The 22509-nt window shown below is 39.0% G+C and overlaps 1 protein-coding gene across 4 annotated transcripts in view; it reads right to left on the bottom strand.

Moving 5' to 3' along the window:
* UNC80 (unc-80 homolog, NALCN channel complex subunit) overlaps positions 1 to 22509 on the bottom strand; it is a 256795-nt gene that overhangs the window by 91664 nt on the left and 142622 nt on the right. For all 4 annotated transcript variants that reach the window (XM_053597780.1, XM_053597781.1, XM_053597782.1 and 1 more), the window contains 3 exons: positions 12940 to 13140; positions 4040 to 4147; positions 2739 to 2877 (listed from right to left, as the gene is read on the bottom strand). In XM_053597780.1, coding sequence (XP_053453755.1) covers positions 2739 to 2877; positions 4040 to 4147; positions 12940 to 13140 — 448 coding nt within the window. The remainder of the gene's footprint in view (positions 1 to 2738; positions 2878 to 4039; positions 4148 to 12939; positions 13141 to 22509) is intronic.

Below are 22509 nucleotides of genomic sequence, written 5' to 3'. Positions count from 1 at the left end.
CCATATTCACAAATTTGTCATTCAAAGTTTGTTAAAATCTGAGTCCCACTCACTTCTCAGGTGACCCCTCTGCAAAAGCTACTCAAGTCATCAATCTCCTTGGGTTTTACAAATAAGCCCAATGCATTCCTACATTTACATGGTTTTACATATGCCATTTTCCTTTATGGCTAGCGATTTGGTTTATTTATTTATTTATGTATTTATAATTTATTTATTTATTGAGACAGAGTCTTATTCTACAAAATATCTACCCTATCTACCCTGGGTAGAGTGCTGTGGTGTGATACTTCATAGCAACTTCAAACTCTTGTGGTTGAAAGAACCTCTGCCTCAGTTTTTCTACTTTTAGTAGAGATAGGTGCTCAGTTTTGCTCAGGGTGGTCTTGAACTCCTAAGCTCAGACAATACATCCACCTCAGCCTCCCAGAGTGCTAGGATTACAGGTGTGAGCCACCGTGCCCTGCCTCTTTGGTATTTTTAAAGCTCAATCCACCTGTTTATATTTTTCATAGACATTCCCATGATTGTCCCATATTTGGGAAGCATTGTCCTTCCCTGAACTTTATCAGCTCTCTCTGAGAAGTATGTGGTAGAGAAGCAAAAACCTGAACTTCAACGCAAATAAAGATATTTTACAAAGGCATTTGTTACAGTATGGTATGAAAAAACAAAAGGCTAGAATCAACCTAAATTTTCATTATTAGGTGTTCATTAAATTAATTATAGTATCTATTCATTCAATGGAATATTTTGTAGTCATTAAAAAGAGAGAGGCAAAACTATAAACTAATATTTAAAATTGGTCTCTTAGATACAATGCAAAGTGCAAAAGTCTTTGCAGTATGTCCTTTTTGTGTGGAAAAGGATACATGCAATATATATGAAGTTCATGAACTTGCCACCATGCACTTACATTGGCAGCACTGTACAAACAACTCTTTAGGGTTTCCTAACCTTGGTATATCAGGGTCTCACCATTATGTTTGTGTTGATGCATGGCGGTGTCTTGCCACGTGGCATTCATTATTATTATTGCATATTTTGGTGTACCATCACAAGAATGTCAGAGCTTAAATTAGAGCAATGAACAAACATTAGATTTCTTGTTTAACTTGGCAAGAGTGGAAGTGAAATCAAGGACATGATAGTACAAGTTTATGGGGTAATACCATGAAGAAAATGGCAGTGTACAAATGGGTTAACTGTTTTTATGAAGAGTGAGAATACATCAACTGATGAAGAGAAGTCAGAGTGCCCGATAACAAGCAGAACTGACAAGAACATTGCCAAATTTTCTCCAATTATGAGTTAAAATTGTCAGCTGACTATGAGAAGCATATCAGATCAAGTAACTGTTAATAGAAACAGAAAAATCTTTTTTTTTTGTTTTTTTGTAGAGAGAGAGTCTCACTTTATGGCCCTCGGTAGAGTGCCGTGGCCTCCCACAGCTCACAGCAACCTCCAACTCCTGGGCCTAAGCGATTCTCTTGCCTCAGCCTCCCGAGTAGCTGGGACTACAGGCACCCGCCACAACGCCCGGCTATTTTTTGGTTGCAGTTTGGCCAGGGCCGGGTTTGAACCCGCCACCCTCGGTATATGGGGCCGGTGCCTTACCGACTGAGCCACAGGCGCCGCCCAGAAACAGAAAAATCTTAACTGAAAATCTTGGCCCCCAACACACGGCTCTTGCATCATGACAATGCCCCAACTCACATGGCACCATGTGTGAGGGAATTTTTAGCTAGTAAACAGATAACTGTATTGGAACACCCTCCCTACTCACTTAATCTGGCTCCCAATGACTTTTTTCTTTATCTAACGATAAAGAAAATATTGAGAAGAAGACATTTTAGTGACATTCAGAACATCAAAGGTAATATGACAACAGCTCTGATGGCCATTCGATAAAAAGAATTTCAAAATTGCTTTGAAGGGTGGACTAGGTATTGGCATTGATGCACAGTTTCCCAAGGGTAGTACTTCGAAGGTGACCAAAGTGATATTTATCAATGAGGTATGCAGCACTATTTCTAGGATGAGTTCATGAACTTAATTGTCAGACCTTGTACATACTGACATACATATATATGCCACAGTGTGGGATAAAACATTTCTGAGAAACTTGTTGCCTCTGGGGAAGAGAATGGGGGATCATAGGAATGAGGATGGTACTTGGAAATTCATACACTTTTGTACTATGGGAATTTCACCACATACATTCCGCAGTTAAAATAACCATAGAAAAAGAAAGAGATCTGTATAGAAAGTGGTAAAAAATGAAGAACACACATTTTGCATCTGCCACTAACTAGCTATGTGACCATAAACAAGTCACTTAAGTCCTACAAATTTGTTTTGATATTGTAATTTGAACACAGAACAGTATTTACATAAGATTAAATAAAGCTAATGATGGTGGTGCATGGTAAATCTAGGAGATTCATACACGAAGAATTTTAATCTTTTTGAAATATAGTGAAAATGTAGGTTCTGGGGTTAAATCGTCATTCTCTATAATTTGGAAACACCCTGACAGAAACAAATACTACTCTTGTGACATTGGAAAAGGAGAAAACAAGGCCTGGGTCCATTTCCCCCTAGCCCACAGCTTTAGCTAGAGTTCTAGCAACAGCCATCAACCTGTCCTAAGAATGAAAATGAGAACAAATGCACTTCTCCTTTAAACACTGTGGCTCAGTAATGGCAGGGGTAGCAGGCACAGGGTGCCAGGTTACCTGCTGCCCCGGCCATGTGCTCGTCCATGCTGAGCAGGAGCTCCCAGGCCGCCGGCTGGATGTCCCCGTACATCTCCTCTGTCAGAATTGGTGCTGCCTTGATCAACAGAGATAAGGGAGCAGGTGACAAGCTCATAACCTGGGAAAAGACGAAAATCATGTTTTAAAATTCCTTAAAACAGATTAACAGATAATTGTACTCCTCTTGAAATTTAAAGAGCCATGTCCCCTCTTGCTGTTTTTCTTAAAGGATCTTAAAAATGCTTTCTGAAATGAGAGCTTAGTTAGTTGACGTGGTGTATGATAAGGTTTATACCTTAGTAGTTAAAGCATAATTAGAAAAAAAATCAGTATTAATTTAAAAATGCATTCACCACAAAACTGCTTTGCAACCACCCAAGACATATGCTATAGAATGAGTACACTTCTATGGAAAAAAAAAAAAAAAAGACTCAGCAAACACACCTTTGTGATAAAGACCTGAGGGATTTTTAAAGGATCCAATTCTCTTTCCTATTAATGGATTTCACTGTGAAAACTATCAGCAGTCTCTGATAAAGGAGTCCAGTTAGAGAGTTAGTTCTCTAAGCCAGCGTGAATTTGGATGCCATTTCCCCTTAAAACACATTACACATTGTTTGTAAAGAGTACCCCATTATTAGCCCACAAAATCCTACTTGATTCATTATTTCAGATAATTTAGGTAACACATGTAGGTTCCAGATAAGTCATCATTTTAAACATGTTCTAGGAAACATGAATAATTTTCCTGCAAGGGCAGGTATGATTTAGAGCTTAGGTTATAATAGCAGTCTAACATGTGTTAAGCACGGGATAAATGTATGAATGGACTCTCTTATTAATCCCTGCGGTGCCTTTGGGATAGATCTAGTGTTATATTCCCCATTTGATAGATGAGGTAACTAAGACCAAGAAAAATTAAATAACTTGCCCAAGGTCCCAGAGCTAGAGCAGCAGACATGGGCTACAAACCCAGACTGTCTCATTTCAAAACCGTGAGTGTTGCCATCACACACTGGTGGGAAATTAGCTCCACTGCAGTGGAGAGGGGTACAGTTTTGGGCAAACCCCTCTAGCCTCATCTGTGAAGGCTGGCTCTCTAGCAAGAAGGGATTTTCCCCTCCTTGCACACTTGGTGGCACTCTCGCTCATCAACCAAAGGGGCTCTATGCCAACACTGCACAGACTGTTATTCTATGTCCTAAATACTAGAAAACAGGTAGTCTGGAGTCCCATCCCTAATAATATTCCACAAATGCTTCTGATCCGGGTGCCAATACCTGAAGTCTGATATACTTTAGCATTCCAGAATCCTTTTTCCCTTCCAGGTTGGCATCTGAAACTCTCTTCTTCAGAGAAGGTGTCCTCAGGCATGACTTATCTGAGCTCTGAAAAGGATACGAGATACGTGATGAGGAGTGTTGTGCTTTTTCAAAAATCAACAATGCTATCTTTACACAAAGTTCTCCAGACAATAATCTTCTAATGAAGGGGATGATTTAAGGCCTTTCTGTGGGCCCACACTTTCTAAAATTTATAAAAGCAGTTAATTTTGTAGTGAAAAGGGAGCTTAGAGATACTGAGTGACAAGCTCCTCTTTTACCTGTGAGGATCCAGAAAGGATCCAGAAAGGTAGAGCAATTTGACCAAGTTGCAAAGCTCATCATTACAGAATAAAGAAAGGATGAGGGCTTCAGCATCCATGTCAGGGCTAATTATATTCCATTAAGCTGTTAAAAATTCAAATCTTTTAAAACATTAAGTCAGATAAAATCCATTCTATTCAATATTCCCTTTGTAGGGTTTGATGCTACAAGTGGAGCCATTTGGTCATGGAAAAAGAAAATATTACATAGAGAAGTGTTAGGAAGTTAAAAGGCAAAGACAAAACTTTTCAAGAAAGTATGAGTTCATAGCATTCATCATCAGAGCCTGAGTTCTACAGGTAAGGTGATTTCTTTTAAAACACTGAACTTTAGCCGGGCGTTGTGGCGGGCGCCTGTAGTCCCAGCTGCTCGGGAGGCTGAGGCAAGAGAATCGTGTAAGCCCAAGAGTTGGAGGTTGCTGTGAGCCGTGTGACCCCACAGCACTCTACCGAGGGCGATACAGTGAGAATCTGTCTCTATAAAAAAAAAAAAAAAACACTGAACTTGTTTATAGGAGGCAGCAGCTCTTCTTACAAACTGTTTCCTCCAGGGTCCAGAATGGGCTAGATTTGTCTGCATGAGCACAGATAAGGCAATTTCTTCCTCTAACTGTGTAAATGCCAAGGAATGGGATGAACAGAGCATTGGGAGGCGGATGGGTCCTGATGGGAATAGGCCTTTGTTTGTTTATCCTGAGTCCTGATGTCTCCCATTTTTGGACTCCAGGCTGTGCATAGAGGGATCCTCTTCGCACAGAATAAATGCACATTTGTTTTCCCAGAGTCATGTCAAGGAAACACTTTCTACCTCTAGCCAAAGGAAATAACTAAGCTCCTTAAGAATTTTTGAACACAGCTTTATAGTGTTACAGGTGAAGATATTTTGAAAAAAAAGGAAAATCTAAAAGTACATGCAGGGCAGCGCCTGTGGCTCAGTGAGTAGGGTGCCAGCCCCATATACCGAGGGTGGCAGGTTCAAACCTGGCTCCGGCCAAACTGCAATAAAATAGGCAGGCATTTGTGGTAGGTGCCTGTAGTCCCAGCTACTCTGGAGGCTGAGGGAAGAGAATTGCCTAAGCCCAAGAGCTGGAGGTTGCTGTGAGCTGTGATGCCAGGGCACTCTACTGAGGGCAATAAAGTGAGACTCTGTCTCTACAAAAAAAAAAAAAAAAAGTACATGCATATTCCAAGACTTTTGAAACTCTGATAAACCTAAGATAATGCATCTATTGTATGACTAGCATGGAATCAATTTTTTAAATTAACCTATTTGGAAACAAGTAATTCAGAGTTATTACCGTATTTTTTAAGGAAAACAACATGGAGACACATAATTGGGAACACATATTATTTGAGGACAGAACTATCGCATTGCTTTTCCCTCCCATGAATGTAAAAGCAATATACAGGAGAAATAGCAAGTCTGTTCTAAAATCATACAGGGCAATATCTTCCCATATAAATGTAGGGGTGTGTCTTTCATTTTAAAAAGAGTCAAAATATTTTTAAATTGGCATCTCTCCACTTCTATTTATAAAATAATACATTCACACTGCAAAATATCTGGAAAAGACAAAAAATGTAAAGAAAACAAAAATATCAATAATCTCAAACCCAATGATAGCCATTATTTGGTTTCTTTTAGCTTTTTTTCTCTCCTTTGCATCTTAGAACAGCTATGATGTTAAGTATTTTAAATAGCTATTTCATTATGATTTTGTTATAAGTATTTTCCCAGGTCATTAGAACTATTTTAAAATATGAGTATTACGTTTGACAATATTTTACCACTTTCTCCTTTGGTTGGAAATTTTGTCTTTTTCAGAGATTTTTTTTTGGAACAATACTTTTTCATTAAAGTTGTAGGAATTTTAACCAGGTAGATACAGGAAAATACTCAGCTGTATGGCTATTTATGTTAGCCCCAAACACTTTGGTTGTATATTCTGTGCTCTGCATTTTGTCTACTGGAACAGAAAGTGTAAGTCAAGTTTCTCAGATATCAAATATTTTATATCCTGCAATTTTCCTTAAGAAACATGATGTGTTCTAGTGATACCTAGGGTGCTTGTTTTGGTGGAAAGAGAAGGGAATTGGAAGGGCTTTCGCATCAGGGTGATAGGCTGGTAATTCTTTTTGAATAATTTGATCAGGCTGGGAAGATAGATATCATTGATGAAACATGTACAATGGAAACTTGGGTGTACACACACTATATGAGGGCTCTAAAGTTTCTCTAGTGGTATGATTCCTAGCTCAAACCAACAAAGCTATAATTAGTTGCTTTTTCTTCAGTGATCTGTTGAAAAAGTTTGATAGAAGAGATATGAGGGCTTGCACAGTGGTTCACACTGCAATCCTAACACTCTGGGAGGGCAAAGGGGGTAGTTACCCAAGCTCAGGAGTTTGAGACCAGCCTGAGCAAAAGCAAGAAAGACCTGTATCCACTAAGGGAGGGTAAATGGTAGGACCACACCATGGTGCATTTTACAAGGGTACATGTTAAATCTACCAAGTGTAGAATATAAATGTCTTAACACAATAACTAAGAAAATGCGGTGAAGGCTATGTTAACCAGTGTGATGAAAGTATTTCAAATTGTATATAAAACTAGCAAATTGTACCCCATAATTGCATTAATGTACACAGCTATGATTTAATAAAAAAAAAATAGAAAACTACCCAGGCATTGTGGTGGGTGCCTGTATTCCCAGCTGCTAGGGAAGCTGAGGCAAGGGGACTACTTGAGCCCAAAAGTTTGTGGTTGCTGTGAGTTATGATGCCATGGCACTATACCTAGGGTGATAGAGTGAAACTCTGTCTCAAAAAATAAAAATAAAAACTGATACAGGAACTGGATGGAGTAGGAGGCTAGTTCACAAGGCATCTATTAGTGATTCTTTGAAAAGTTAAAAGATTTCACCGTCTGTGAGATGCACATGGTGGTTGAAATTACACATCAAGGAGAGACCTGTATAGAAACTCAAGACCAAAGGGCAGAATTTATCACTAATAGATTACATCATTCATTGTTGATGTGGTTCTATCAGAGAGAGATGTGGCCAACGGGAGGCAGTTACACAGCCTTAAGATCTTGCAGGATCCAGGAGAATGCTTACTATGGGATGGTGTAGAACATGGACTACTATCATTTTCTTCTATGTATGTGTCTTAAGAAAATTCATTCTCTCCTTATCTTGACCAGTATTGAATAGGTGTGCAATGCAGAACCACTCTTTGACTGGCTAAGGATTTATCCCTGGTGGTATTTTGCTCAAAAAGAGGAGATGGCCCCATCAAGTTTCTATTCTAGGGAACTAAGAGTTATAGAGCTTGAATCATACAGTGACAGCTGCTGGGATGAGAAATAAGGATGCTACTTTGAGATTTTTCAGTCTGACTACAAGATTAATAAAACAACAGGAGCTGGTCAGGGGACAGATATGTATGAGCAAATGGAGATCATGCAGAAAGAGAGACCACATCCATCTTCAAGAGGACAGCAGCCTGGGGTTCATTCCCTGGAGGTTTGGTTGTGTTTCCCTTTCTGTCCCTGGCTTCATGGGATTCCACTATATCCTTTAAAGAACTCTCTCATTATTTGAACAAATTTGAATGGGTTTCTGTTCCTTACAATGAAAGATCATTGGCTAGAGAGAAAAAATCCATAATTATTTTAAATAAAAATTTTATTTATTTAATTTAATAATTTAAGAAATTTTTTTTGTTTTTTGAGTTAACCATATGCTAGGAACTAGAAGTTTTCTACATATATGCTTTGGAGCAGCCATGATGCTTGCTTTCCTGGAAAATGTATCTTCCTAGGAGAGACAGATGATAAACAAGCAAAAGAATAGAAGTCAAGGTAAGTAGAAAAGGAGAATCCAGTGTGAAGGGTGATTTACTGTTGAAATAAGATATTTAAAATCTGGGAACAATGAAATCAGCTTGCTGGGCTCTCTGAGAAACAGATTTCCCATCTTTCTGTGAAGAACATTATGTCAACAGAAGTGCAATATTTTCCTAATGGCAATCTAGACCCTTTGTGCCTCACACATCTTTGGCATATGAATTATGTGTGCTATGGTGGGGAGTCATTCTGACGCATGAAATCAAGACCAAGGGTCTAGTGTTGTCCGTAGATAGCTTTAAAAAATATTAATTCTGCAGAAATTAGTTGACCTGTTTCCATTTGCATTGGCTTTATAAAATTTACCCACACTGTGTCCTCTCTTTTGGTGGGAGGGGGATGTATCACCATTTATCCCCCTCTTCTTTTAGTTGAAAGGAAAACAATTGTTTTATCTACTATAAAAAATTATTTATCTACTGAGTCCATCAATAATCATTAATTGAATATTTACTTTATTTGGAATGTGGCTTTGGACAAATCACAGACATGAGGGAAAAGTATCCGAATTCTTTGGTAAATGTGATGTATACATATAGAAGGATGATTTATTTAAACACCCCTCAAGTTTGGAAGGCACTAAAACACACTAACAGAATGTACAGTGAGTCCCCGAGCATTGAAATGGAGACTGGCAGATTGATCAGAATTAGATGGTTACAAAATGTACCAGCTGTCACAAATATTTTCTGCCATAAAATCCAATTTTTAAAAAAGGAATTGCTCAGAAGACTTGGTTCTAGTCAGAACACTGCTTTTATTCTTGATATATTGCCCACTCTGTTTTCATTGTGGGTCTGGCACTGTGAGCACTGTTCATTTAGGTGACAGATTCACAACAGACAAGTGAAAAGCATCATGAGAGATAAAAAGAGCTAGAGCAGGACGCTAGCATTTTGGGACTAAAATGTTTATCGCAGAAGAGTCATTCCATCTCGTCAGTTCTCCTCCTGAATGACTAGTTCCAATTTGTTACGGTGGGAAGGCCCTTCCTGTCACTGCGCTTTCCCTTCTCCTTTCAAAAACATCAGCGGCCCCAGAAAGGGGCTTGGCTTTTCTGCCGCTTTGGGCCAGTGAGTAGAACAGAGGGCACCTGTGAAACACCCCAGGGCTCTGGTTCTACTCTAGGGTCTTTTCAACCTTTATCTCATGGCACACTTGAACCTCTAGTTAAACCTCTGTGGCACACTTAAATTATGTTGATCAAGAAAAAGTAAAAAGAAGAATATACTGTGCTTTGTACTTCTTTCAAAAATAATTTAATTAATGATTTTTAAAAATGTTTGTGGCACACCTAAGATCCTCTCATGGCACACCAGAGGGCCGCAACCCACCATTCTACTCACTCATTCAATATCTATAGTTTCTCTGCTGTGAGTGAGGACTCGGTCAGGGGGTCACACAGGGCACAAAGTGCGAAAAGACTTAGTTCTCAAACAGCTGATAATTCAGTGGCATAGCGTGATCTCCCCCGCTTCATAGGACAGAATAAAGAGCTTTTCATGGCCCCACATGGCCTGCTTTCTATCTGCCTCCACGGTCCTCTGTGCTCCAGCCACGGTCCTTCCTACTCAGCTCTTCTCTCTGGTTGGAAAGTTCTGTATCCAATGAACAACTACATTCTTCAGGCCAAGATCACCTGTCACTTATGGTGTCACTTATCTCACCTCACAATATCAAAGCCTCATTCATACGCTGCTGGTACAGGATGCCTTTCCTCAGTTGTGCTCTTGCTGTTACAATTTTACATAAAGTTGGGAAGTTTATTTGGTTAATGCCTGTGTCTTGGACTAGATCATGTGCATGATATGAGGGCAGGGACCATACATCTTTTGCACATTATTATACCCAGCACAAAGCTTGGTTCACAGATTTTTTTTTTAAGTTTATCGATTAGATGTATATATGTATGTATGTAAGAAATAAATTTATGATTGAATGATTGAATGAATGAAGAATGAAAAAGCACAAGTAAAATGCCATTATAATTTAGGCAAAGAAGGAAGGAAAATAACATTTCTCATCCATCTGCAGTATGCCCTGTGCCGAACTCTTGAGAGATCATAAACTATTTCAGGGAGGAGACAGCATTTGAGCTGGATCTTAAAGAATGTCTGGAGGCTGGATGCAGTGGCTCATACCTATAATCCAAGCACTTTGTGGGGGTAAGGTGGAAGGATTGCTTGAGGTGAGGAGTTTGAGACCAGGCTGAACAAGAGCAAGACTCTGTTTCTGCAAAAAATAGAAAAATCGGCATGGCATAATGGTGCATGCCTATAGTTCCAGATACTTGGAGCACTGAAACAGGAGGATCCCCTGAGTCTGAGAATTTGAGGTTTCAGTGAGCTATAATGATATCACAGCACTGTAGTTGGGGTGACACAGAGAGACTCTATCTAAAAAAAAAAAAAGAATATTTGGGTTTGATTATATATAGACTAAAAAGGCAGGATGGTTCACACAAAGGTAGAGCAGTAAATAATTTTGGAGTGTGTAAAAAGAACAATGAACATTAATTTAGGCTCCTGTATTTTCAATACATATGGTTTTCTCCTAAAGCTAAGGGAGTTTTTATATAAAAAGAGAACTATGCAAATGAAAACAGGTTTTTTTTTTGAATACAGCGTCATTATATGTGTATTTGAAACATACATAGTACATGCATACACACAAACATATATACACTTTTTCTTTTCATGTGATCATTGGAAGTTTATACAGCTTTTTGTAACACATATTGATCTATTCCCCACCTTCATTTCCCTTAGAATTTCTATAGTTTGAATAAGTGAGATGTACTAGAGCAGTGGTTCTCAACCTTCCTAATGCTGCGACCCTTTCATACATTTCTTCATGTTGTGGTGACCCCTACCCATAAAATCATTTTCATTGCTGCTTCATAACTGTAATTTTGCTACTGTTATGAATCGTAATGTAAATATCTGATTATGCAGGATGGTCTTAGGCAACCCCTGTGAAAGGGTCGTTCAACCTCCAAAGGGGTCGCGACCCACAGGTTGAGAATCACTGTACTAGAGTCTAGTTTAAAAAGCCCTGACTTTACTATTCCATAATTCTAAGCTAAAGTCTAGCTGACTGTGTTGTAACATGTAAACAGTGGACAAGAATACCTTTATGAGCCTCAATTTTTTATCTATAAAATGAGCAGATGAATATCTCTTGCAAAGCTTTGTCAGAATCAACAAGCACTTTGTCAATAATATAAACCTATACTACATACACAAATGCTTGGAAAAAATATGAAAAGACTGTACCCCCCAGAGTGTGATCTGCTTCACTGATGAGATACACAATTGTTTTTCTTTAGGATCTTTGGTATTGTCCAAATTTTCTTTAACTAACATATATTGCTTTCACAATAGAAAAGTTGTCCTTGAACGAATCTCTTTTCAAGTGTGAAAGCAGTGTGAATTTTCACCCAACTCAACTGTACATTTTTGCAGTCACTGCTCAGATTCTCTAGCCATTTGATGTGTATATTTTTGCCTGCCCCCCCATCCCAAGCCCAAACTTGGCTTGCAAACTCCTCAGTAGAAATATTCTGTGCTCCTACTTAGTTATTTTTTATAGAATTATCTACTGCTCTCTGTGCCCACAGCAAATGAAGAGGTGTTGTGTAAAAATCTCTTTGCAAAGCCACCTGGGAAAGCAGGTGCAGGGGAAACCTATAACATTCAGAAGGATGACTTGGCCATCTCGCCTGCCAGGGGCAGGTGAGCAACTCAGGGCCTTCCTGGCAGGAGCACAGCAGCCCAGGTTGTTACCTTCATCTTTGGCCAACTCAGTGGCTCTGGGTGGTTGTCAGGAAAGTACAGCTGAATGCCTGGGAAATGTAATCATTTCTTGAAGTAATTTTCTTTAGTGTAATTGACCCTCTTATTTGTAAGCTGTTAGGCTATTTATTGCTTGCTTCTTAATACATAATTGCTGCTGTAACCAATTACCATAACCCAAAAGTGGCTTAAAACACCACAAACTTAATATCCTACAGTTCTGGAGGTCAGAAGTCTAAATGCTTGGCAGGGCTGGGATCCGTAGGAGACTCTAGGGGAGACTCCCTTTCCTTGTCTTTTCTAGCTTCCAGAGACTGCCTACATTCTTTGGCTCATGGACCTGCTCATGACTCTGACCTCTGCTTCTATCAGTATATCTCCTTCCTCTGCCCCGACTCTCCTGACTCCTTTTTGAAAAAAAAAAAAAAAAATTATAAGGACCTTTCTGATTATACTGAGTACACCAGGATAATCTCTCCACTGTAAATCCTTGATCACATCTGCAAAGTCTCTTCTGTCACGTGAGGTAACACATTCACAGGTTCCGGAGATTCGGATGTGAACATTGTTGCAGGGGAACCAGTATTCTCCCTTCCACAATAACTTATTCATCACCACCACTCCTCTGCATTCATATTTGTTTACAGAAATAAGACACAAACAGGGGAAAGCATTTGTCTTTCTTGAACTCATCTTCTACCTCTGTCTAGAACCACACAGATCTGTAGCCTGGCTTAGACAATTGAAGTTGTATTTTATTTCCAGAGAAAAATATCATTAGGGCATCATTTTCCCTATTATTGGCATATTACTCAATGACCATTCACTAACCTCTTTCTGCTTCTTGCCCCGGAGAGCCACGTGGCTGACGCTGTTGCTCTCTCGGAGGGAGTCCACGCTGTCTCCATAGAGCAGCTTGATGGCCCTGACCAGCCGGGCACAGGAGCGGCTGTGGTGTAGGTAGCAGTGGGGGTGGCAGTAGTCAATGTGAGTACAGATGAAGCTTTGCTGATTGCACAGCAAGATCATGACCTGGAATACAAACACTCTGAGACTCAGCCAGCCAATCAGGATACAGACAAATCGAACATTTCTGTGGGGTAGAAAATGGAAAGTGAGAATGTTAGCTTTTCTTGATGGGACTTGATACCACAATGATGCAATTAATTAACCACAAGAGAACAAAGAGTTACATGTCTTTGTCTACTGGCCTTTTGCTCTCTCTTCCTTCATACTTGATGGAAAGAACTCTTTGAAACAACAAAAAGTTAACGTATCTTCAGAAAGTTAAAACAATTACTGGGGAGTGTATGATTTCCAAACATTTCAAATGGAAATTCTAAACTAAAAAAAAAATTCTTTTTTTAGAATTTGTGGAAGAAGCCAGATGGAAGAGTGTGAATGGGTGAGAATTTCTGTCCCAGAGGATCTGGTTGACCTTCAGTGGCTGTGAAACACCTTCAACTCCAGCCCATCTATGTGGGACTTGAAAACATTTCTATACCTTTTACTACAGACAGTAACCTTCTACAGAACTTGAACCTCACTGTAGAGCCTCATTTCCATTCTCTACAAATTGATTTTTTTTTTCCTGGCTTTCAGCCATTCTAATGTTAGCTCTGGTGGAGGGTAAAAGGTGGCAAGAAATTAGCTAAGGGCTGAGAGTGGAAACCAAAGTGTAGCTAGGAACCACATGGCAGCTAGGAACTGTTCCCTAGGGGGAACATATATAGTAAAAGTTCCTAGGACCTGTAACTGACCTAGAGTGCATTACCATCTAATTAAACCTGTGACATAATCTACTGCATAATCCTAACCTGTCAATCACCCCAAAGGCAGGAAACAACAACCAATCCTGCCAGGAGAAAGACGGGACAAGCTAGCGAGCTTATAAAAGACCACATGTGCTCAGGCTGGGGTCTTTCTCCACTTCTGGAGACTGACCTGTTCCTCTCTCTCTAGAATGTATTTCCACTTTCTGTAACTTCCTTCTTCACATTCCTTCTTTCTTTTATGTGATAAACTGACTGTATAAAATTGCTTTGTGTCTGTGATGGCTCCATCATCAGCTCAACTCAGGACCAACACTCATTCTTCACACTAGGAGCCAAGAGACCAGGGAACATCCAGATGGACCTACCATTAGCTCTAACTTGATCTGGTTCAATTCCTCATATCTCCTAGAATTAATTCCCCATGAGGATTCCAGAAGAGAAATCAACTGATTTAAAGGATATAGTTAGGCCTTTGAGTTTAACTTCTTAAGTAGCCTTCCTAAGAAGGCTGTAGTATATCCAGAGCCACAAGATCAGTCAAATATGTATGCAGTAATCTTCTGAATGCCAACACCTTTCATGAAACTAGTTCCCACCTTGACACTTATTCTGCAAGGACACTGTGCACCCTATTGGATGGATAACACAAAGCAGGACGGGCCAGGCAGGGCTGCCATACATTTCTTAGAAACGAGGGGCCTTGCTTATTCTGAGACAAAGATAAATAACAATAACCTGTTCCATGCTAACCATACCTCGTACTTTTCAAGGCTTTCAATAAACATTAAGTGTAGCCTGAGCAGAATGCCCAGCTCTCTCAAGAGCTGAAAATCCCTCATAGTCTCTTTATCCTGGCATGAGGCAGGGCACACCTGAGAACCGCATGGTTTCCACTGTTATTCTCAAATCTGGCTGACTGAGAAAAACACCAAGAAAGCTTAACACAAAAGCAAATAAACAAACAAACAAATTAACATATCACTGGACTTTGCTATAGGAAATTCTGATTTAGCTGTTCTGAGGGTAGAATGGAGTTTGGTTAGAAATCTATAATTTTAAAATTCTATTCAGATATTCATTGATAGACGTATTTCTAGGATGGCTCCAATGATGTGCACCTGTCTGTATTTATGTCTTTGTGAAACCTCCTACCATTAAGTATGAGCTGGCCTCATGACAGCAGAGGGGAGGCGGTGCCACTTCTGCGACTGGCTTGCTTAAGACTCTGCTTCTCTCCTGATTGTCAGACTCTGTCTCTTGCTGTCTTTGATGAAGCTAATCACCATGGTGGAGAGGCCCACATGGGAAGGAGATAAGAGTGGCCTTTGGCCAACAGCCAGCTGGGGACTCAGGCTCTCAGTCCAACAACACTTGAGAAACTAAAATTCTGCCAAAACCACGTGAACTTACAAGCAAATCCTTTCGCAGTCAAGGCCTGAGGTAACACCCCAGCCCTGGCCAATATTTCCAATATTTTGATTGCAGGCTTGTGATAGCTCCTGAAACAGAGGAATCTGAAACCAAGTAGTGCCGGGATTCCTGACCCACAAGAACTGTAAGATAATCCCTGTGTATTGTTTAAAGCTACTAAATTTGTAACTTGTTATGCAGCAATAAAAAATAAATACATTCTTCTTCCAACCATGGTGAAGTGGCTTCTAGCTACTGCTGAACAATCAGGAGAGCAGAGCCTAGTAAAATACTACACACACACATACACACACACACACACTCTTAGTCCTCTGTGTCCATGGGTTCTATATTTATGGATTTAACCAACCACAGATAAAAAATATTCTAAAAAGAAACCCCAAAACTATGTTTGTACTGAACATGTATAAAATTTTTTGATCATTATTCTGTAAACAATACAGTATAATATGTAGACTACACTGTATTATAACATTTATGTTGTATTATATATTATAGGTAATCTAGAGATGATTTAAAGTTTATGGGAAGAGTCCATAACTTATATACAAATACTACATCATTTTATATCAGGATCTTGAGCATCTATAAATTGTGGTATCACAGGAGGTTCTGGAACCAATCCATCATGGAGGGACGACTGAATACATGTATGTGTGTGTACGTGTGTGTGCACAGTCATACATAGCGTAGGAGGGGTTTGGTTCCAGGCCACCACAATAGAGCAAATATTGTAATGAAGCAAGTCATACAATTTGTTTCAGTTTCACAGTACATGTAAAAGTTATGTTTATGCTATACTCCAGTCTACTAAGTGTGCAATAGCATCATAACTAAAAACAATGAACGTAAAAATACTTTATTCCTAAGAAAGTGCTCAAGATCACTTGAGCCTCCAGTGAGTCATGATCTCTTTGCTGATGAAGGGGATTACTTCAGTGTTGACATCTTCTGACTAGTTAGGGTGGTAGATGCTAAAGTTTGGGCTAAAGTCTTTGGCAATTTATTGAAATAAGACAACCAAAAATTTACCACATTGGTTGACTTTTCTTTTCATGAAAGATATTTTTGTATCATGCAATTTTGTTTATAGCATTTTATCCACAGCAGGACTTTTTTTCAAATTGGATTCAATCTTCTTAAACCCTGTTTCTGCTTTATGAACTAAGTTTATGTAATATTCTAAATCCTTTGTTGCTATTTCAGCGATGTGTTGACATCTTCTCCAGGACTAGATTCCATCTCAAGAAACCACTTTCTTTATTTGTCCGTAAGAAGCAACTCTTCAGCTGTTCAAGTTTTATCATGAGAGTGCAGCAATTCAGTGACATCTTCAGGCGCCACTCCTTCTTTTAGTTCTCTTGCTATTTCTGGATGCATATCTGCAGTTACTTCCCCCACTGAAGTCTGAGGGCCTCAAACAAAGTCATCCATCAGGGTTGGAATCAACTACTTTCAAAATCCTGTCAATGTTGATATTTTAACCTCCTCTCATGAATCACAAACATTTTTAATGACATCTAAAATGGTGAATTCTTTCCAGAAAGTTTTAAATTTACTTTTCCCAGATCCATCCCAGGAGTAACTATATAATATGGCAGTTATAATCTTATGAAATGTATTTCTTAAAAGATAAGAATTGAAAGTTGAAATTACTTTTTGATCTATAGGCTACATACATGTGTTAGCATAAATGAAGACAACTTTAATCCCCTTGTACATCTCCTCCAGAGCTCCTGGGTGATTAGGTGCATTGTCTGTTAGCAGCAATTCTTTTTTTTTTTTATTGTTGGGGATTCATTGAGGGTACAATAAGCCAGGTTACACTGATTGCAATTGTTAGGTAAAGTCCCTCTTGCAATCATGTCTTGCCCCCATAAAGTGTGACACACACCAAGGCCCCACCCCCCTCCCTCCTTCCCTCTTTCTGCTTCCCCCCCCCATAACCATAATTGTCATTAATTGTCCTCATATCAAAATTGAGTACATAGGATTCATGCTTTTCCATTCTTGTGATGCTTTACTAAGAATAATGTCTTCCACTTCCATCCAGGTTAATACGAAGGATGTAAAGTCTCCATTTTTTTTAATGGCTGAATAGTATTCCATGGTATACATATACCACAGCTTGTTAATCCATTCCTGGGTTGGTGGGCATTTAGGCTGTTTCCACATTTTGGCGATTGTAAATTGAGCTGCAATAAACAGTTTAGTACAAGTGTCCTTATGATAAAAGTATTTTTTTCCTTCTGGGTAGATGCCCAGTAATGGGATTGCAGGATCAAATGGGAGGTCTAGCTTGAGTGCTTTGAGGTTTCTCCATACTTCCTTCCAGAAAGGTTGTACTAGTTTGCAGTCCCACCAGCAGTGTAAAAGTGTTCCCTGCTCTCCACATCCACGCCAGCATCTGCAGTTTTGAGATTTTGTGATGTGGGCCATTCTCACTGGGGTTAGATGATATCTCAGCAATTCTTTGAAAGGAATCTTTTTGTCTAAGCAGTAACTCTTACCAGTGGGCTTGACACATTTAATAAACCATGCTGCAAACAGATGTGCTGTCATCCAAGCTTTGTTGTTGTATTTATAGAGCACAGGCAGAGTAAGAGTTAGCATCATTCTTAAGGGCCCTCAGATTTTCAGAGTGGTAAACGAGTATTAGTCTCAACTTCAAGTCACACCTGCATTAGTCCATAATGGGGGAGACAACCTATCCTTTTATGCTTTTGAAACCAGGCATTGACTTTGGTTATGAAAGTCCTAGATGACACCTTCTTTTTAAATTTTACTTTATATGTATTTTTTATTGTTTCAGGTTATTTGAGTGTACAATGAATTAGGTTACAATGTTTGCATTTGTTAGGTAAAGGCCTTCTTATAATTGTGTCCCACCCCCAAGAGGTATGCCATACACTCTAACATTGTGCCCATTAAGTGGGAGCACACCCATCTCCCCTCTCCTTTCCCCATTCCGTCATTCCTCTGTCCCTCCACCTTGAATTGATTTGATTTTTTCTCCTCTGTGGGCATGAATAAGATCATTTACTGGCTTCATTTTAGAATTTAGTACATTGGATTTTTGCTTCTCTATTCTTGTGATGCTTTACTATGAAGAATGTGTACCAAATCCATCCAGGTTAATACAAAAGTTGTAAAGTCTCCATCATTTTTAAGGGCTGAATAGTGTTCCATGGAATACATATACCACAGCTTGTTAATCCAGTCCCGGGTTGGTGGGCATTTAGGCTATTTCCACATTTTGGTGATTGTAAATTGAGCTGCGATAAACAGTCTAGTGCAAATATCTTTATGATAAAAAGGATTTTTTTCTTCTGGGTAAATGCCTAGTAATGGGATTGCAGAAGTAAATGGGAGGTATAATGTGAGTTCTTTGAGGATTCTCCATTGACTTCCTCCCCAAAAGGTTGTATTGGTTTACATTCCCACTAGATGGCATCTTTTTAGAATGCTGTTTTATCCTCATTGATAAGGCTGTTTAGTGCTGCCACTTCCACGTGATCTTAATTAGACCTTGTGGCTATCTTGCAGCTTCGTTATCAGCACTTGCTGCTTCACTTTGCACTTTTATGCTATGGGAATGGCTTTTTTCTTTGAGCACAATCACCTCTTTCAGCTATCATAGAATTGAAAAGAAGTAGGTCCTTGATCTGCCTTAGGCATTGGGTTAAGGGAATGTTGTGGCTGGTTTGATCTTCTATTCAGACATCTAAAACTGTCTCTGTATCAGCAATAAGGCCGTTTTGCTTTTTCATCATTTGTATATTTGCTGAAATAGCACTTTTCGTTTCCTCCAGGAACCTTTTCGTTCACAATTTGGCTGTTTGGTACAGGAGGCTGAAGTTTCAATCTCTTCCATCTTTTGATATGATTTCCTCATTAAGCTTAATCATTTCTATCTGTTGATGATTCAAAGTGAGAAAAGTTTGAAATATTTCAAAAAATACCCAAATATGATACAGAGACATTAAGTGAGCACATGCTGTTGGGAAATGATGCCAACAGACATGCTGGAGGAAAGGTTGCCACAACTTTTCAATTTGTAGAAAATAAAATATCTTCAAAGCACAATAAAGGGAAGCATACAAAATGAGGTATGCCTGTATATATACATATCAATATATGTTTATGTGTGTCTATATGTATGTGATTATACATATACTTGAATGCATAAGATAGTGAAGAAATCTGGACACGAAGGTACAATGTGGGGAGAAAGGATATTCGCCAAGGTGGGAAAAATATGAGCACATGCCACGTTTCTCCTTGAGACATTTGCTACACCTTACTTTAGTCAGGTATAAGTGGCCAAGAAGCCAGGCAGAGCCTTGGGCAATCTCGCAGGGGCTGAGAGATAACAACGGGAATTCAGAATTTCCAGAGGGAGAAATTAGACGGCCTAGATTCTGTAGAGGAAGGAGATTCAAAGAAATCAGACTAATTCTGGGTGACTATTTTCCCTTCCAGGCATTTGCTGGTTGAATAGCTAAGAAGCCAAGCAGAAACTAGTTGACAAGCAGAATGGAGATTATAGCAATTTCAATGTGATGAGGAAACAAAAATTGGTATTCCTGATACAACAAGAATGAAGGGGTGAATGATATACCTCAGACTCTCACTGAGAGTCCTACAAGTCTTCATCCTGAAGGTGTGTGTGTGTGTGTGTGTGTGTGTGTGTGTGTGAGTGTGGTGAGGGGTGGACCTGCTTCTTTGTTGTCTTCCAGAGGATAGAGTGAACCCTATCTGGAAAGATATAATATCATCTGGAGCCTCCATAATTTTTAAAAAATATATAAACTTTATGGTAGGGAGCACTTTCTTTTAAATTTTTTTATTGTTAAATCATAGCTGTGTACATTTGTGCAATCAAAGGGTACAATGTGCTGGTTTCATATACAATCTGAAAAATTCTCATCAAACTGTTCAATGTAGCCTTCATGGCATTTTCTTATTTTATGTAGACATTTGTATTCTGCATTTAGTAGGTTTTGCCTGTACCCATTCTATGATGCACCGTAGGTGTGGCCCCACCTATTACCCTCCCTCCACCCTAACCTACCCCCATATCCTTGAGTTATATTTGGGTTATAGCCTTCATATGAAAGCTGTAAATTAGCTTCATACTATTGCTGAGTACATTGGATACTTTTTCTTCCATTCTTGAGATACTTTGCTAAGAAGAATATGTTCTAGCTCTATCCATGTAAACATGAAAGAGGTAAAGTCTCCATCTTTCTTTAAGGCTGCATAATATTCCATGGTATACATGTACCACAATTTGCTAGTCCATTCATGGGTCCATGGGCACTTGGGCTTCTTCCATGACTTAGCAATTATGAATTGGGATGCAATAAACATTCTGGTACAGATGTCTTTGTTATATTGTGATTTTTGGTCTTCTGGGTATAAACCTAGTAAAGGAATAATCGGATCAAATGGCAGGTCTATTTTTAGATCTCTAAGTATTCTCCAAACATCCTTCCAGAAGAAACATATTAGTGTGCATTCCCACTAGCAGTGTAGAAGTGTGCCCTTTTCTCCACATCCATGCCAACATCTCTGGTTTTGGGATTTTGTTATGTGGGCTACTCTTACTGGGGTTAGGTGATATCTCAAGGTAGTTTTGATTTGCATTTCTCTGATGATTGAGGATGATGAGCTTTTTTTCATGTGTTTGGAGATCGTGCATCTATCTTCTTTAGAGAAGTTTCTCTTCAACTCCCTTTCCCACCCTGAGATGGGATCACGTATTCTTTTCTTGCTAATACGTTTGAGTTCTCTGTACATTCTGGTTATTAGACCTTTATCGGAGGTATAACCTGCAAACATTTTCTCCCATTCGGAGGGCTATCTGCTTGCTTTACATACTATGTTCTTGGCTGTGCAGAAGCTTTTTAGTTTGATCAGGTCCCAGTAGTGTATTTTTGATACTGCTTCAATTGCCTGGGGAGTCCTCCTCATAAAATATTCACCCAGGCTGATTTCCTTCAAGAGTTTTCCCTGCACTTTCTTCAAGTATTTTTATAGTTTCATGTCTTAAGTTTAAATCTTTTATCCAGTGAGAGTCTATCTTAGTTAATGGTGAAAGGTGTGGGTCCAGTTTCAATCTTCTACAGGTTGCCAGCCAGTTCACCCAGCACCATTTGTTAAATAGGGAATCTTTTCCCCACTGAATGTTTTTAATTGGCTTATTGAAGATCAAATAATGGTGAGTGGCTGGATTCATCTCTTGGTTCTCTATTCTGTTCCAGACATCTACTTCTCTGTTTTTGTGCCAGTAGCATGCTGTTTTGATCACTATCGATTTATAGTACAGTCTCAGGTCTGGTAGCGTGATTCCTCCTGCTTTGTTTTTATTGATAAGTAATGTTTTGGCTATTAGAGGTTTTTTCTGATTCCATATGAAATGAAGTATTATTTTTTCAAGATCTTTAAAATATGACAACGGAGCTTTAATAGGAATTGCATTAAAATTATATATTGCTTTGGCTAGTACAGACATTTTAACAATGTTGATTCTTCCCAGCCACGAGCATGGTATGTTTTTCCATGTTAACATCTTCAGCTATTTCTTTTCTTAAAGTTTCATACTTCTCTTTGTAGAGATCTTTCATGTCCTTTGTTAGGTATACTCCCAAATATTTCATCTTGTTTGGCACGACTGTGGAAGGAATAGAGTCCTTGACTGTTTTTTCTGCTTGGTTATTGTTGGTATATATAAAGGCTACAGAATTATGGGTGTTGATTTTATAGCCTGAGACATTGCTGTATTCCTTGATCACTTCTAAAAGTTTTGTAGTAGAATCCCTAGTGTTTTCCAGATATACGGTCATATCATCTGCAAAGAGTAAAAGTTTGATCTCTTCTGACCCTATGTGGATACCCTTTATTGCCTTTTCCTCCCTAATTGTAATGGCTAAAACTTTCATTACAATGTTAAAGAGCAATGGAGACAATGGGCAACCTTGCCTGGTTCCTGATATAAGTGGAAATGATTTCAATTTAACTCCATTCAATATGATATTGGCTGTGGGTTTGCTGTAGATGGCCTCTATTAGTTTAAGAAATGTCCCTTCTTTATCAATTTTCTTAAGTGTTCTGATCATGAAGGGATGCTGGATATTATCAAAAGCTTTTTCTGCATCAATTGAAAGAATCATATGGTCCTTATTTTTTAGTT

Source organism: Nycticebus coucang, chromosome 7 (assembly GCF_027406575.1).
Source record: "Nycticebus coucang isolate mNycCou1 chromosome 7, mNycCou1.pri, whole genome shotgun sequence".
In the NCBI taxonomy this organism is placed as follows: Eukaryota; Metazoa; Chordata; class Mammalia; order Primates; family Lorisidae; genus Nycticebus; species Nycticebus coucang.
The sequence above is the reverse complement of the archived record's forward strand: the minus strand, read 5'-3'. Positions and strand labels throughout refer to the sequence as shown.